At 41.5% G+C, this 17091-nt stretch overlaps 1 protein-coding gene across 5 annotated transcripts; it reads left to right on the top strand.

Moving 5' to 3' along the window:
- Positions 1-1518: 1518 nt before the first annotated feature.
- Positions 1519-17019, top strand: LOC133501133 (B-cell receptor CD22-like). Of its 5 annotated transcripts, XM_061820630.1 has the most exons (16): positions 1519-1615; positions 3518-3577; positions 4675-5046; positions 5815-5869; positions 5933-6090; positions 6161-6415; positions 6491-6742; positions 6814-7101; positions 8334-8606; positions 8827-9096; positions 12117-12189; positions 12925-13017; positions 13090-13135; positions 15410-15492; positions 15573-15633; positions 16125-17019. In XM_061820630.1, the coding sequence occupies exons 1-16, from the start codon at positions 1543-1545 to the stop codon at positions 16287-16289; spliced, it is 2577 nt and encodes an 858-aa protein (XP_061676614.1). In that variant the 5' UTR covers positions 1519-1542; the 3' UTR covers positions 16290-17019. The 5 variants fall into 5 exon arrangements, with proteins under 5 accessions (XP_061676614.1, XP_061676613.1, XP_061676612.1 ...); XM_061820629.1 differs by having other exon boundaries at positions 5815-6090; positions 16120-17019; XM_061820628.1 differs by having other exon boundaries at positions 5815-6090.
- The last annotated feature ends 72 nt before the right edge of the window (positions 17020-17091 follow it).

Here is a 17091-nt window from a genome sequence, read left to right on the forward strand (position 1 = left end):
ACATCCTTTGCTGGGCTTTTTTGAGAATGGAGTTGATGTTCGTCCCCCACTTCAGGTCCTCTGAGACTGTAATTCCCAAGAACTTAAAGGTCTCGACAGTTGACACAAGACAGTTGGACAATGTCAGGGGCAGATGTGGTGAAGGTTGCCTCCTGAAGTCTACAATCATCTCTATAGTCTTTAGAGTGTTCAACGCCAGGTTGTGTTGACCACACCAAAGCTCCAGTCTCACCACTTCCTCTGGAGGATGAAAAGCTACGGTGTGCTGTCCTAACGACGTAGCATCTTCTAAGAGTAACAGAAGAGTCCTGTTGCAATCAAATAAAAGTGCCTTTTTTTTATACAATCATGGAGCAAATTTTCCATTCAAGCGTCTGCTTTAGGCAGCACGGTGGACAACTGGTTCCCACATTCCCTTCACAGTTCTTGGGACTGGGATTCAAATCCAGTTTAACTCTTCTCAGAGAGGAAATATTGTTTTATTTGAAAAAAAAAACAAAGTCTCGATCTGCAACAGTTTAATCATAAACATCACACTGTCCATCCATCCATCCATTTTTTGCCGCTTATCCTCACGGGGGTCACAGGGAGTGCTGGAGCCTATCCCAGCTGTCAACGGGCAGGAGACAGTGGACACCTTGAACTGGTTCCCAGCCAAACGCAGGCCACATGGAGACAAACACCCGCACTCACAATCACACCTAGGGGCAATTTAGAGTTTTCAATTAATGTTGCATGTTTTAGGGATGTGGGAGGAAACCGGAGTGCCCGGAGGAAACCCACGCAGGCACGGGGAGAACATGCAAACTCCACACAGGCGGATCTGGGATTGAACCCGGGACCTCAAAACTGTGAGGCTAACACTTTACCAGCTGCTCAACCGTGTTGCCCCAGAGCATCAATCCATCCAGCCATTTTCTTTGCCGCTTATCCTCACGAGGGTCACGGGGAGTGCTGGAGCCTATGCCAGCTGTCATCGGGCAAGAGGCGCGCTACACCCTGAACAGTTTGCCAGCCAATCACAGGGCACATGGATACAAACAGCCGCACTCACAATCACACCGAGGGGCAATTTTAGACTGTCCAGTTAATGTTGCATGTTTTTCGGATGTGGGAGGAAACCGGAGCGGCCGGAGAAAACTCACACAGGGATGGGGAGAAAACCCATGCAGGCACGGGGAGAACACGCAAACTCCACACAGGCAGGGCCGGATTGAACCTGGGACCTCAAAACTGTGAGGCCAACGCTTTCCAGTTGATCCACTGTGCCGCCACAAGCTATCCCTTCATCTTTAAAATGTAAATACTTTTGATGAATTTTCTAGTACCAGCGGGGCGCTATTGAATATACTTATTACACAACCCCATCCATCCCACATTTGGCAAACTATGTGATTTTTTTGTTTTGATGCCATCCGAGTTTTGAGAGATGAAATATATAAATTGTGGAAACCGATGAGTCTGTTGTTTGATGTTGATGTCACAAAGGTTTGGAGGCAGAAATAAAGGATAAAAGCGCAAAGTTTTCCATTCCTTGAAGGCATGCAAGTCCTCAGTTACAAAGACGGGAGACCGCCGAGGTGGTTGGATCGCTTGAATTTTGCAGACCCTGCCGGTATGTGACAACCATGAATTTATTGAATTTTTTACTGGAAGCTATATTATAGTTAGATGACCACGTATAATTTGACTAGTTGCCCCATACAATGTTCCCCTGGTAGCTTTTATATTTAACTTGCAACTCGAGCTGCTGCTAAGTTAAGAGTTAGGGTCTTTTTTAACCTTTACAAGGTAAGGCAGGATAAAATAGCCAAATAACTTGACAATCACTCATAAAGTCATTATCAATTCTGATTATTGATGAGATGAGTATTCTTGCGATTTTTTTTCAACATTTTATGTTGTTGTTTCTTTCGGCTTGTCCCTTTCAGGGTTGCCACAGCGTGTCAAACGCGCATATATGTTTGGCACAATTTTTGCCGGATGACGCAACCCTTCTCAGGGAGACTGGAGGGCCCCAGTGGGATACGAACCCACCACTGAGCTACGGGGCCTCTGTTTAACATTTTATGTATTTAAAATATTTGTTTTAAGAACAAAATGTACACGTTCCACGATTGGCATAGGTGATGATAATAGTATTAGTGATAGTAGTAGATTATCCCATTTGTCGAATGTGTGCAAACGCTCATTGAGGCGTGACTCTAGTCTGTGAGGGGCTGAAAAAAATCTGGAAAGTTTGATTTCCCTTTCCACAAAAATCCATTTGGAATGTAGTTAACACCTTCAATGTAAAATTAACCCCTGTAGAGGAGGTAGAAGTTACGTCAACAGTGACATCTGACAGGCTACTTTGAAGGAGCATATGGGTTTGTTTTCTCTGGTGGTAGGCAACAAACTGAGGTGGCCACAGCAGTCCAATATTATACTCCTTTAATGAGGACTATTATGACACAATAAAAGTAAATTTAGTCCTACAAATATTTACTTAAGAGTAAGGAAGAGAGAAAGAAATGATAAAACTAATGAGTAATGAGTAATTTCAGAGAGTCTTTGATGACCTGCAAAGGCTTTGTGTTCGCTAATGTGACTGCCTTCTGCCATCTGATAGGTCAGATGGTGTTATGTGGCACTTGAGATTGCTACAATGTCGCCTTATGTGAAAGTCGAAGATGAAGTCTAAAAATCAATTGAAGAGTTTGTTTTCAAAACGAGACATAGGCATTTTTTTCAGATTTACGAAACTCGCGCCAAAATGAATCCAGCTCCGAATGGATAATTTTGGCGCGAGTTTCGTAAATCTGAAAAAAATGCCTATGTCTCGTTTTGAAAACGAACTCTTCAATTGTGCACGTAATTGTGGATGAATAGAAGTGGCAAGCAACATGTCCGTCATATTAGCGGGGTAAAAAGTATCGTGTCGTATACTCAAGTAAATGTAAAAAGCAAGGTGCATTCAAACTACACTTGACAAGTCGGTAACACGTTACTACGCACCTCTCCCAACAAACATAGCAGCACGACACACACAGGCAAACCACTTAAACACATATCATGACTGACAATGACCTAAATCAAATGAAAAATTCACCTTTAAGAATAGTTATGAGTGCCACTTTCAGACAAAGGCCAAGCCCACCGTGCAGCACGTTAGAAGCAAAAATGCTCCTTGCAGGTGCAGAAACATTGCAAGTGCAAAAAAATTACAGGAGAAGTGATTCATTTCAAAGAATGCTACAAGTGTTAAGTGGCCTGATGGAAGAAAGGATGGAAGATCCCATTTGTCCTGACCAAAGCGGGCACAGGACTCATTCTGTGGCAAGAACATGTTTTTTTAGTTGGCCAGTTGTGGGACTATGACAGTGCCGTTTAAACAAATTGTCTTTGCCTGAAGGCCCATTAAAGTAACATTTAAAAAAAAAAAAAAAAAGGTTTAAGGCTTTCCATGAAAAAATGGTAAAATTTACATAAAACATCTGTATGGAACAGTCTGTAAATCTGTGTATGTATGTTTCAGATAAAAGTGGAAGAATGAAGTATCACACACAGATCCTGCTGTTTGGGTCTCTAATGACAGGTAGAATGTGAAACCCTCCTTAAAATCATATCAAATGGCAAAATGACTTTATTGACATGGTTCTGAACATTTTTCATCAGTATCAGTAGTAGTAATCGTATTTGCAGAATCTGTATCATTGATAATGGTATCAATGACTATCACTATTAATGTTTCGCTCAGGTAGGCTAAGACCAGTAAAGAACTTGATGACTCATCGCCATTTGTGTGACTATCAGTATCAATAGTTATGGTATCAGAATTAGTATCAGGGATAATTTGTCAAAGGTTAGTATCATTATCAGTGTTGATATGAGTGGTAGTAGAATTAGTAACAGTATTGACATCAGTATCAGTTTCAATGGTGTCAGAATTCATGTGAACAGTTACTATCAGTGGTACTTGTGTATCATAGAAAACGTTTTTTTTTTTTCAAGGACCTTTCGATGGGCCTACGCATACAATATGGTACAAAATGAATATAAATACGAAAGAGGTTGAAAATGTTGGAAAAGAGAAAAGTTTTTTTTTTTTCAAGTTTAGCCGATTTTACCTCCACCAGCCAGGATTTTGGATTTCCATCCAGGCCTGCTGCTTTCAAGAGGGCAACAAGCCAGCGGGAGAGCCTGTGGTCACTTGACATTTGCCATTTGGATGCATGCGCATGTAAAAAAAATTTAAAGAAAGATTTGGCACTGGTCTTGCTTCCATTATCCGTTTAGTGGGCGTCTGTTTAAACAAAATTGCTCTTGTCAGACTTCGGGTCACTATTTGTAGCAGTGCAGGGGGTTCTGGGCAACCCAACTTGTGCCTCTGGCAAAACACGTTGAAGCACTTCCTTTAGGAACGTGAAATCTCTTCAATATGTTTTGTTCTCACACATCTTCAAGCGCTACCAAAGTTGGGTGTATTTAGGGTTTCGGGTTCGGTCACATGATTTGTGGTCCTGTCGGTGATGTTCATATCACCTACTCGTATAAGTAGTGTTATAATCAGTATAAGTATCAGTATCAGATCCGATATAACTATTAGCATCAGAACCCACCCCCCATTAAAATGTTTAGGGCTTGTAATTTTATGACTTCTGCTGAAACTCAAATGGGAGTTTTCTTCCACAGCTTTCCAGTGTTTAGACACACACTTTGAGTTGACGAACCCGCGTCCGTCCATTAAAGTGGGATCCTGCGTGGAGCTGACCGTCACATCGACACAGGAGCTCCCTCCGCAGCCTTTCTACTGGTTTTGGACAAAAGACGACAATATAATTCTTAGTTCCGACACGGACCTCTGGCCCGTCCACCAGGACTTTGAGGGCCGCGTGAAATCTCTGGGCCCGCCACCTTTACAGTGGGACACCGCCGGGACTGCGCTGACCATCTTAATGTGCGACATTGAGAAAAGTGACAGTGGCGAATACAAGTTTGCAATCGGGGTTGCTGGGGGGGAGGGCTCACAAATGGAAGAGTTTTCTACGAGTGTCACAGTGGAAGGCAAGTTGTCCAATTGCACATAAAACTTTTATCATGTACGTTAACATTCAAACATTGAGGAGGCAGCCCCAGACAATTTCTTTATTTTCCATTACAATACACCGCTCCATGTATTCATTTAACAACATTATTGTTATAACACAATGAAGTCCCCAAAACCTTTTCTGAGTTAAAATTATTTTAAAGGATTCAAAACACGCAATTTTTGAACAAATTTCAAATCTTAAGTTTTCTCTAAAAACGTCATTACCGTCAAGTCAATAATCTACACATAATTTAGAACATTTAACAAAAAATACATAATCTTAAAAACACATACATTCATTTGTTTATGCACAGTCCATATGTTTGAAATTCGTACAGATGTCAAACAAAAAATGCGTATATTTACATACACATTTATATACTTTTTGAATTAATACAAATGTACAAAGCTTGTGTTTTCTGTGTCATTGTGCTAAAAAAATTGAAAAACAATTATATGATAAAACCAAAATTTACAGCCCTGTTAAATTAGAAAAACAATTTCCATACAATAAAAACAAAATTTATAGCCGTTTTTTACTGGAGTAAAAATACATGAATCACACATGCAATATGATTGAAGAATTGATACAAACAATTCATATAGTCTAATTCGAAGACATTTAAAAATACAAAAATAACATTTTTCGTCATTGTACATTGTCTGTTAATGTTTCCCTCCAGAATGCTTAAATGCAATCATTTCAAAATAGATTCTTAAATACCTTTCCCTTCATTTTCCAGACAATCCCTGCCCCATTTACTTCGCCACATCTCCGGCTGCCCCGCGGGACAATTGGTATGTGGTGCTGTCCTGCACGACATACAAAACCTGTCCCTCGTACCCAGAATTTCTGGACAGTGAGCTGCTCTTCCCAAGTGAGGCGATCAAGCAGTACATGAAGTCTACCTACATCAATTTTAAGGCCAACTGGCAGCAGGACGGCAAGGAGATCTCGTGTCAGGTGCACAACAACACTGACAAGTACCTGAGGAAGCGTTTGACTCTCAATATAAAATGTAAGGCCATTTACCCTGAATTAAGTATGTTTACAGTACGTTCCATTAATGTTTTTTTTCTTCATTTCAGATAGTACCAGAAACACAAGTTTAATATTATCAAATGGCACTTCCCCCATAGAAGGAAAAAACCTGAATTTACTCTGTACCAGCTACGGAAATCCCACCCCCACATTCAAATGGTCCAAAAACGGCAAAGCGCTCCCAGTAGTGGGCCGCGAGTTGACAATTTCGTCCGTCACCACCATGCAGAACGGGAAGTATAAATGCCTTGCGACGAACTACTACGGAACTTCGGCGTCCACCCTCGTCATTGATGTCAAATGTAAGTCCACCCACTGTACACACATCACAGAATTAAAACCTGTCTGTTCATCTGCATACCCACTGGTCTTTTCAGACCCCCCGACGGTTGTGGTGGCGCCTTCCCAGTCCACATTCAGGCAGGGGGAGGATATGACGCTGTTGTGCAATGTGACAAGAAGCAACCCTAAGCCCAGTCACTTCAATTGGTACAGAGACAACCAACACGTGGCATCCAATCAGGTGTTCACCATTTCGTCGGTGCAGCCCGAGCACATGGGATGGTATAAGTGCGTGGGCTACAATGATGTGGGCCACGGGGAGTCTGAGCTTCTGATTGAAGTCGAATGTGAGTCTGGGCACCCTTGAGGCCATTTGCTACTCTTGTTCGTTGCACCCATCGTGTGAAACGCTTTCCAGACCGGCCGAGGAATACCGTTGTTTCCATCGTGGATTCCAGCAGCCCCTTGGTCAAAGCGGGCGCGTCCGTCATGTTGCAGTGCACCACTGACGCCAACCCCGTGCCCAACAAGTATGCCTGGCTGGCAGACAAGTGTGACCACTCGTCAGGGTGTCTGTCGGAGACCAGCGCTGACCGTCTGCTGGTGAGCGACGTGCAGCCGAGCGACCGTACCTGCTACACGTGCAGCCCCACCAACAAATTGGATGATGGTGAAATCAGTGAACCGCTGTGCATCCAAGTCCTGGGTAAGTCACTTCGTGGGCCATAACATTCGATACCCCGGCAGACAATTCATACAGATTGTACAGAATGTGAAAGTGACCCATAAGGAGAGATACGTACAATATAGTGATTGGCAAAAACTGTACCATACTAAGACAAGATATCAAATGATTATTGTATTGAAAAAAAAAAGGATACTCATTCTCTAAATGCCTTTTGCCTGTAACGTTTTTTTTTTTTTAATCCGGGAGATGAGCAATAAAAAAAACTGGGAAAACTGAAGAATAAATTGGAAACGGGTTCAGTTACGATTGGGTGTCAAAGGAGCAGACCCGAAAGGCTTGGTTGTTGACAAGCAAGAATGTGGTGAGGCTCACCATTTTATAAACTACTGCATAAGCAAAGTCAAACATGGTCTATCATTTTTTTAAAAAAAATCTGGAGAATGTAAATGTCCGCACATAACCAGCTACGACATAAACTAACATTGCAAACTTTGATCCCTCAGACACCACATTAAAAACCGACATCGTTGTTTAAAGACGAGTGCCACGTAGCCTTAGGAACACATGATCGCTACAAATGCAAGTTAAATTTCTACCATGTAAAGTGAACGATAACAAGGTCAGAAACGCCACAGTGTTGACATCTGGAATGGACTCCTACAAATTGGAAAAGCATGCATATTTCAAATTGTTTTTGGAAATCAGGGCTGTCATGTCCTCAGGGACAAAGAGGAAAAGAACCATGACGATTGATAAGATGGGTGAGCTTGCACATCTGCAAAGCCATCATTAATGCTGGAAGGTACATAGAGGTTTTTTGAGCAAACTATTCTGCTATCCAAGCATTTTTTTTCCCCAGGATGTCCCTCATATCAGCAACACAAAACTAGGTATGTTGAGTGCAAGTCCTCGACGAAGAACCTCAGGTAGTCCAGACCTTTCTCCAATTGATAATGTGAAGACAATGGTGACCCCAGACTGAAGTTGTACCAAAAACAACGGGAAAGAATTCCACCTCTTATGCTTTCTGTTCTAAAATGTTTAGTTAAGAGGAATGATGAAACACAAATGGGGAAACATTCCCCAGTCTCAGCTTCAAAATGAGTAAATATTTGCATTGAAAAATGTGAATCGTTATAAACGTAGGTGAAGATTTGCAAATCATTGTGTGTATTCTCATTTTAAACGATGTTGCAACTCCATCGGAATTGGAGTTTGTATGATCATACGTCATCCATATTTCATCCAAGATGCTCCAAGGAATCTGTTGCTGTCCATGACCAGCGTGGTCACTGAAGGGGATGTGGTCTCCATGCGCTGCTTGGTGGAAAGCGTCCCGCCCTCCGTCCTCAACTTAACCTGGACATCCAGCGACCAGTCCGTGCGGCTGGTCGCGAGTTCCCATGACAACAACACGCTGCTCTACAGTTTCGAGGCCACCTGCGCAGATGGCGGCATTTACACTTGCGAGGCCGTCAACAGCCAAGGAAGGCAGAGCGCGCAAAAGACTTTGGATGTGACATGTAAGTGTCAAGAAACAATGAACGCAATTTACCCAAAAAAACATCCCAATGCATGGAAATGCAATTGATTGAGAGTCATTATCATTTTTCATTATCACCTTGTGCAGTAAAAAATCATTATGATTGAAGGAAGCATGGCATCGATTCGAGGGGAGGGAATTATCTAAGGTGCTGCCAGCCATTTTTCTCAATGACATATTTCTGGCTACCTGCTCGCCAGATGCTCCCAAAGACGTGACGGTGATAGCTCACTCGTCTCTGGTGTTGACGGAAAACACGCCATTGAAGTTGGAGTGCGTGGCCGACGCCAACCCGCCCGTCAAGTTGGTGATTTGGTGGAAAGCCACGGACTCCACCACCGAGAACTTGGCCGAGAACGGAACCTTGACCATCGCGGCCCCCACGGCCGCTGACGCCGGCTTCTACGGTTGTACGGTCACCAACAACGTGGGCTCGGCGAGGTCACCTAAAGTGGAGGTCAAGGTTCAGAGTGAGTTCAAGGTTCAGAATTTTAGACAAACAAAATGCAAAAATAATTATGCAAATTACATGGATAGATAAACATGTGCTTATAGATGCATTTGGCCACTATTACCTTTGATCATATATTTGACAATGAAATGGAATTTATCGGTATTGAAAATAGTTACAAATGAAACGGAGTTAATGGGCATATTCAATAGTTACAATTGTATTTAAACATTTAAACATTTGTTTTAGAAACATAAAATATATATCTATAATAAATATTTATTTTTATTTATGTATATTACACATAATCTAAACATATGTAATGTAATAAAAAATGTACTTAATATAACTTGATGGTAGATTAACCTTCTCGGAGAGTTTTGGGGGGGATTTGTTTCTGATTCAGCTACATTATAAACATCCATCCATTTTCCTGGCCGCTTATCCTCACAAGGGTCGCGGGGAGTCATGGTGCCTATCTCAGCTGTCATCGGGCAGGAGGCGGGGACGCTGAACTGGTTGCCAGCCATTCGCAAGGCACATAGAGACAAACAGCCATACTCACAATCACACCTTGGGGCAATTTAGAACGTCCAATTAATGTTGCCTGTTTTTGGGATGTGGGAGGAAGCCGGAGTTCCTGGAGAAAAGCCACGCAGGCACGGGGACAACATGCAAACGCCACACAGGCAGGTCCGGGATTGAACCAACGACCTCAGAACTGTGAGCCCTACACTTTTTTCCAGCTGAACCACCGTTCCGCCCATGATAAAAATGTCATTTAAAAATGTTTTGCTCATTCGGAGCAACATTTTGCTAATACACTTAATTATATACAATTATGAGATAATATAAATTCAAATTTGTAATTGCTTTGCTTTGAATTACATTTATTATTCATATTTGTATTATTATTAAAAATGACATTCATTTCCTTGTGCTCCCAAAGTCACAGAAGTTAACAGGACAGCTAACACTTCTTGTACCTGAGACTAATGTTCCTTTAAAATAATACGACTCTAGTGAAAACCAAAAACAAAAGTAATGAGGACAATGTAGTGCAATGCAATAGTAAAAGTAATTTTGCTGAAACAAAAATAGTCCCATAAAATTTAAAACATGCTTTAAAACGACAATAAGTACATTTCCCTCAAAAAAAAGGTAAGTCAAAAGGGAAAATGCACTTTCAAGGTTTCTAAGTGCTGAAAGATGCCGGAGGGAGGCGGCACAGCAGGTTTTTTTTTTCTGTTAGGTAAGACTTACTGTAATTTCTTGTGTATAATGCATCCCTGAAGTATAAATGCAGACCCCCAAAGTTGACGTAAAAAAAAAAATCTGAAAAACACTTCTACCAATGTACAATGTGCATCTACCTATATGCTGAAAATATTGGGAATGATCTGTATTTCGATTTTGCTAGGTTTGTACTTTTATTGTTTGTACTTGTACTGTTTTTCCACAAAAAAAATTGTCCGTAGAACAATCATTAATAATAATCTTTGCTGATGTAGCGGTAATATAATCTCAGGACAGGCCAAAGGACACGCTTGTTCTGCTCCCTGCAATGGTCAGAACAGAGTCCCTCAACCAACTAAAATAAATGCTCAATGATGGCATAACATTTTATTAATACTGTTGATAACACACATTAAAGTCTTAAATGTTGTTGCTGTTTAACTCACTTTTTTACATTATATATTTGTGCATCGTGCACTTTATCTACTACATTACACATCCTTGGCCAAGACTGCAAAAGAAGCATCTGACTCATCTCTGACACATCTGAAAAAGATCCATCGTCGCTACCCTTGGCGCATCACTGTTGAACTCATTGATGACTTGGTCCAGTTCTGGTGCCTCTTCCATTGACTCATGAACAGTGATCCTATTTTGCTCCCACCGCATGTAAACCTCTGTGTCATCCATGGCGTTTGTGAGGAAACATTTTTGAACCCCAAGCATTTAGGTTGCGCAGCGCAGCCTCTCGCCCTCCATTCGACTACAATCTGTAGCAGCTTTCACGATGGCATCTAGTGGTTATCAAAACAACGTAGAAACGAGCGTAAAGGGCACATTTGGAAAAAAAGCGAGCACTTCAATTGTGTGCGCTCTCCTGTGTTTTTTTTAAATGTGTCCGTTATGCTCGTACTACATTGTTAAGAGATCATGATGATTTGATACTGATCTGACGCCATTGAGCCTTTGTTGTTTAGAAGTGCCCCGCTGCTTCGTGGTTGGTTGCGTCATTAGCAGGAGTGATGACACGTTTCTTTTGAAAGCAGCTCCACAACCAGCCCTTGTAGACATTTTTGTCTTAGTTGAAGTTAAAACAAACTCACGGGCAGTTGTTTCTGATGTTTGGTGCAGTCGCAACAAATATGCTATGCTAACGATTATAAAATGGCAAGCTCCCGTGAAGAGGTCAGAGTTCAGGTTGGTGGTGCACATTACCGTAATATATATAAATGTGTAACATAAAACATCGAATATCATATCAAAATGTATATGTACCACTCCATGTATCTGTATAAGACTACAATCTGATTGGATTTTTTTATTTTTCATCCACGCCTAAATATAATGCTCTCTATTAACTTTTTGAATATACTTTGGGGAAAAAAATTGAGCATTATATATGAGAAATTATGATAATTGCTAAATGAATCTTCATTCCTCACAAGGAATGTAGAATTACGAAATATATACTTCAGTCCAGAAATTTATTTATGGATGCACCTCAAGTTATTTTATGATTTTTAAAAACTATAAATAATCTCCACGTTTGTTGTACATAGTAGTGATGTGTTTGACAGGTGCCTTAACGGGTGAGGCCTCGTGAGTATCGTGAGGAGTTGGCGTCGTCGTTCCTAGCAAATGTTCTCGTTTTGCATTTGTGTTTGGCTCTTTATCCTCTTAACGAAACGGCTAAAAGCGCATCAGCAATCGTAACTGCAAAAAAAAAAAACAGACCTAGCCACGACGTCTTCGCGCAAAAAAATCGTATGCCTATGCCTAATGTTGTATCTTTTGTTCCCACAGAATCGTTGCTGAAGTACATCATCCCTCCCGTTTGTGTGCTGCTGTTCGTAGCACTAGTCGTGTTCCTCTACAGGTAAGCCTAACCATCCCTGAAAGCCACGCGACACTAGACGCTCTTATTTTCATAGACAGCACAGTAGTGTAGAGCAAATTCCGGCGGACTCTCATTTTTCTGAAAGTGCAAGACAAGCTGCACGTCTTTGTAAATTTGCCCAACCGATCTCCGGCAAGCTTGGCGTTCTGGCGCAGGCGCAGTGAGCTTGTGTCCATGGAGAAAGTTATCCAGTAGAGTGGCAATTTGGTGGCTGGAAGTCAGGCAAAACATGGTGTTTTTTTGTGGGTTTTGAGACTTGAGGAAGCAACTAATCATTTTAATAATCCATTAAGCCACCAGTGATGTTGCTTGAAAATTGTTCCACCGAAATTATTTTCTGTACAAATTCTATAGAAATTTGAGATCAAGAACTATGCCACTTTGTTCTTCAAAGCTTTCTGCAGAATTTCTATAGAAAAATTTTGTTTTGTAAAATTTCTATAGAAAGGCACAACCAAAGTTCTGTACAGCGAGTTGTTCTGTACAAATTCTATAGAAATCAAGCAATGTGCCACTTTCTGTTTGCATTTGACCTATCACTGTGGGCTAACGGCCTCTTTAAGCTAGGGACATGTCACTGAAGTCGATTGAAGACTCTAAATGGCCCGTAGGTGTGAATGTGAGTGGGAAATGAAGCTCAATGGAAACTCGAGTTTTGATGTCATAAAGTCTCAAAGGCTTCAACCTTAAAATGATACTGATGATGCACAACAGGAAGAGGAAATCCCTGCAGCCAAGACGTCGGGAGATGAAGGTCTCGAACAATTACAACGCGGTCCGGGCCAGCAAGCCAAGTTCAAATAACACGTGAGACACCGTCATCCATTTGTTTGTTCTCAGCATTTGCCTACCAAGTGGTGTCTGTCTGTACTTCCACAGGGATAAGAAATCCATTTGCAACGTTCGGCTGCTCTCAGTTAGAAAGGTGAGATTTAGTTACCATCCAGACGTTAGCATACAAAAGTAAAATAAAGATACAGACAAATAAGGAAATTAAAAGCAGCGCTTCAGGGGCAGCCAATCCCGGCCCGTTGGTACTACGTTTGCTGGGACGGAGACTGCCGCAAACTCAAAAGGCGCGAGTGCGAAGTGACGCGCTGACAAACGTAGTCACCATAAATTCTTCCACTTTTCCTTCCAATGCAACCTTTCGGTCAGCCAACGAGCATATTATTGAATAATGCAAATTCTGAATTGTGTGAGTCTGTGTAGACAGAAGTCCAAAGCGGGTTCTTCAGTACAGAGACTAAAAGTGCGTGTGGGATTTGGTTGACAAGATGATTCGGAGAACTGTTGATATATTGTGTGTCCAGAAAAGTGGGTGGAAAAGCAGTAAGGCAAGAGATTTTTTATTTATGGTATAGATGGGAAGAGAAATGAGGTAGAGTTGGTAGGTATATCTTTGACTTGAAAAGTCTCAGATCGTGTGGTGAGGCTGATAAGCCATTAGCAGCTATGGCCCACATGTAGGATGTGACCTAGAGTTCAAAGAGAAATTCTGGAAGGAACTACATGAAGTACAGTGAAGAAAATAAGTATTTGAACACTCTGCTATATTGCAAATTCTCCCAAGTAGAAATCACGGAGGGGTCTGAAATTTTCACCATGGGTGCATGTCCACTATGAGAGATAATGTAAAAAGAAAAATCCAGAATCACAGTGTATGATTTTTTTAATGATTTTTTTGTGTGATAACCCTGCAAATAAGTATTTGAACACCTGTCTATCAGCTAGAATTCTGACCCTCAAAGACCTGTTAGTCCGCCTTCAAAAGTCCACCTCCACTGCATGTATTATCCTGAATCAGATGCACCTGTGTGAGGTCGTGAGCTGCATAAAGACACCTGTCTACCCCATACAATCCGTAAGACTCAAACTTGTAACATTGCCAAGACCAAAGAGCTGTCCAAGACACCAGACACAAAATTGTACAACTCCACACGGATGGAAAGCGCTACGGAGAAATTGCCAAGCAGCTTGCTGAAAAAAGGTCCACTGTTGGAGCAATCATGAGAAAATAGAAGAACCTAAACATCACGGTCAGTCTCGATCGGAGGGGGGGGCCATGCAAGATATCACCTCGTAGGGTCTCAATGATCCTTAGAAAGGTGAGGAAGATCCTTAGAAAGGTGAGGAATCAGCCCAGGACTACACGACAGGACTTGGTCAATGACCTGAAAAGAGCTGGGACCACCGTTTCCATGGTGAATGTTACACTAAGACGTCATGGTTTGAAATCATGCATGGCACGGAAGGTTCCCCTGCTTAAACCAGCACATGTCAAGGCCCGTCTTAAGTTTGCCAATGACCATTTGGATGATAGAGTAGTTATGCGAGAAGGTTTTGTGGAATTGGAACTTTTTGGTCATAATTCCTCGAATCGTGTTTGGAGGAAGACAAATGATGAGTTAGTTCCATCCCAATAACACCATCCCTACTGTGAAGCATGGGGGTGTTAGCATTGGTGAACAACTACAGGAAACGTTTTACCTCTGTAATTGCAAGCAAAGGCTACTATACCTATATTAACATTGGTTTTCTCAGGTGTTCAAATATTTGCTTTCTTCACTGTAGTTCTGATCATCCCAGACAGTGAGTGAGTGTTGTGATTGGTGCAGATTGTAATGGACACATTGGTGAAGGAAAAAGGGCCGGTGAAGAAGTGATGGGTAAGTATGGCATCCAGGAAAGGAACTTTGAGGGATAGATGGTGGTGGACTTTGCAAAAAGGATGGAAATAGCTGTAGTTAAAACCTTTTTAATGAAGAGGCAGGAACATAGTGACCAACACGAATGAAGGGAGAACCACTGCAAGTGGACCTTTTTTTTGTGTGCAAATGATGTAATCTGGAAGAGGTTACTGACCGTATTTCCCAGATCAGACTACAATACACATTTGGTCGTTACTGATTGTCAGACCTCGTAAAATTTCCCCGGATCTCGATCAGACAGTGGGAACGCAACACGACCGCGTCCCGTCGTTTACGATTACTTTGCTGTAAAATCAACACCGTTAACCGGGAACGCGACCGATAATAATACTAGTAATAATAAGTTACCATCGTGACGACGATGACAACTCACTGCAGGAACCGGAGGAGGACAAAATGATAAAAAAATGTGGTGGTTGTCACCGGTTCTTTGGAAGGCACGTTAATTCCATGTATTTTATTTTTTATTTGTGTGCACTTGCGGTCAGGACCCATCAGTGGCCCTTGTAGTCCAGGATGAACCCCCCAAGGATGACACCATCCCAGATGCTTCTGTGCTCTCTGAGCAAGTGTGAGAATCAAATCTTGAGAGTCATTTTCAAAATGAACACACGCTACAAACCTTGTCATAATTTGTCTGTCTTTGAACAGACTAAGAAAAGATGCAGGAGATGGCGCACACACCGGACTTGAGCAGCAATGGTCCAAAGAGGTAACCCGGATGTAACAAGGTTATTTTTTTTTTTTTACATCATGTTTTTCTATTCTACAGTTTCAATACTTTAATTCAACTTATATGCATGTCAGTGCTAAACATTTTAAGTTTTACAGGATTTGCCTGACGGTTGGAAAAGTTGGAAAGCCTGAGCCTCACAGTTCTGATTTCCCGGGTTCAATCCCGAACCCACCTGTGCGGAGTATGCATGTTCTCCCCGGGCCTGTGTTGGTTCTCTACCGGCACTGCAGTTTCTTCCCACATTCCAAAAACACGCAACATTAATTGGACACTCTAAATTGCCCCTAGGTGTGTCCCTGTGATGTTTGAATAACTTAATCCCTGTGAAATTTTGGGTTGAGGTTTACTGACAAAATGTTTTAAGGAACAGTTGAACATTTCCGTCTGTCCCCCCAATTATCCAGACAGATGAATTATATTGTTCCTAATATTCTGGCCACTTAACAGAGTGTTTTGTTCTAGACCAGCAAGGGCACCAACAAGGAAGACGCCGGGGATCGATGTTACGCGCAGGTACACTTCAAGCACAAGTGCAGCGGCGACGGGGACAGCTTAAAATTCAGCTTCGCAGTCTGACCTGTTGCTTCATTCTTTACAGCTGCACCATTCAATGTGGCTTAAAAAAAAGTTAATTTTCCAATTATTGTTCAAATTGTGTTCACAATAAGGCTAATATTAATATTAATTCTGGATAATTATGTAAAAACTAGTTTTGTCCAAATTTGGTAAATAATACAAGCAAAATGAAGCACATTAAAAATGACAATTTGTCAATGTCAAGGGGACTTGAACCTCTGCCAAAGCCAAAATATGAACAACTCTTTTTAAACTTAATTAGCCTTATTAATCTATAAAATACTAAACCCCTGGCCAGTTTCAATAACCAGCGGTGTCTTGACTTTGAAGTCCAAATCTTCCCATGACATTGGTAATCCTTGTTTTTAAATCTCAAAATATAAATCCATTCCAGCTCACCCCCCTCCCCCCAAAAAAAAACATCTGTAAAAAATATAAGACGCGTTAATGAGATGGACTTCTGTTGTGTGCGCCTCGGCCGCTTGGGGGCAGCATAGATTAATATAATACACAAAAAAATTGATGAGCCGCAACCCATGGCCATTAAATGTCTTTCCAAAGAGGTTCTAGAATTAATATTGTAATCATCATCTGCATGTCTTGCTACCACCTTTGTTAAATAATGTTTTAAGTTTTGTAATTACACCTACGTCGATGCTCGTTTTGTGTGTTAGCATTTAAGACTTTTGTAATACAGAGCTGTGCGGTAAATACTAAATGTATGTTTTGCATCATATTCTACAGGAAACTTCAATTTAAGAATGGCAATAAAGAGCTCGTACTAAGCACTTGGCCTCTTTTTTGGAAGAATTATATTTAGGTGCAGAGTGACCCCGCCCCCCAAAAATTGTCTTAATA

This window comes from Syngnathoides biaculeatus, chromosome 5 (genome assembly GCF_019802595.1).
Source record: "Syngnathoides biaculeatus isolate LvHL_M chromosome 5, ASM1980259v1, whole genome shotgun sequence".
In the NCBI taxonomy this organism is placed as follows: domain Eukaryota; kingdom Metazoa; phylum Chordata; class Actinopteri; order Syngnathiformes; family Syngnathidae; genus Syngnathoides; species Syngnathoides biaculeatus.

What these genes read in the sequence shown, in the direction of transcription:
- LOC133501133 (XM_061820628.1), top strand. Translation starts at nt 1,543, where the DNA reads ATGCAAGTCCTCAGTTACAAAGACGGGAGACCGCCGAGGTGGTTGGAT. An exon ending in TTTGACTCTCAATATAAAAT is followed by an intron (nt 6,091 to 6,160) that starts GTAAGGCCATTT and finishes TCTTCATTTCAG; the next exon opens with ATAGTACCAGAAACACAAGT. An exon ending in AAGCCAAGTTCAAATAACAC is followed by an intron (nt 13,018 to 13,089) that starts GTGAGACACCGT and finishes GTACTTCCACAG; the next exon opens with GGATAAGAAATCCATTTGCA.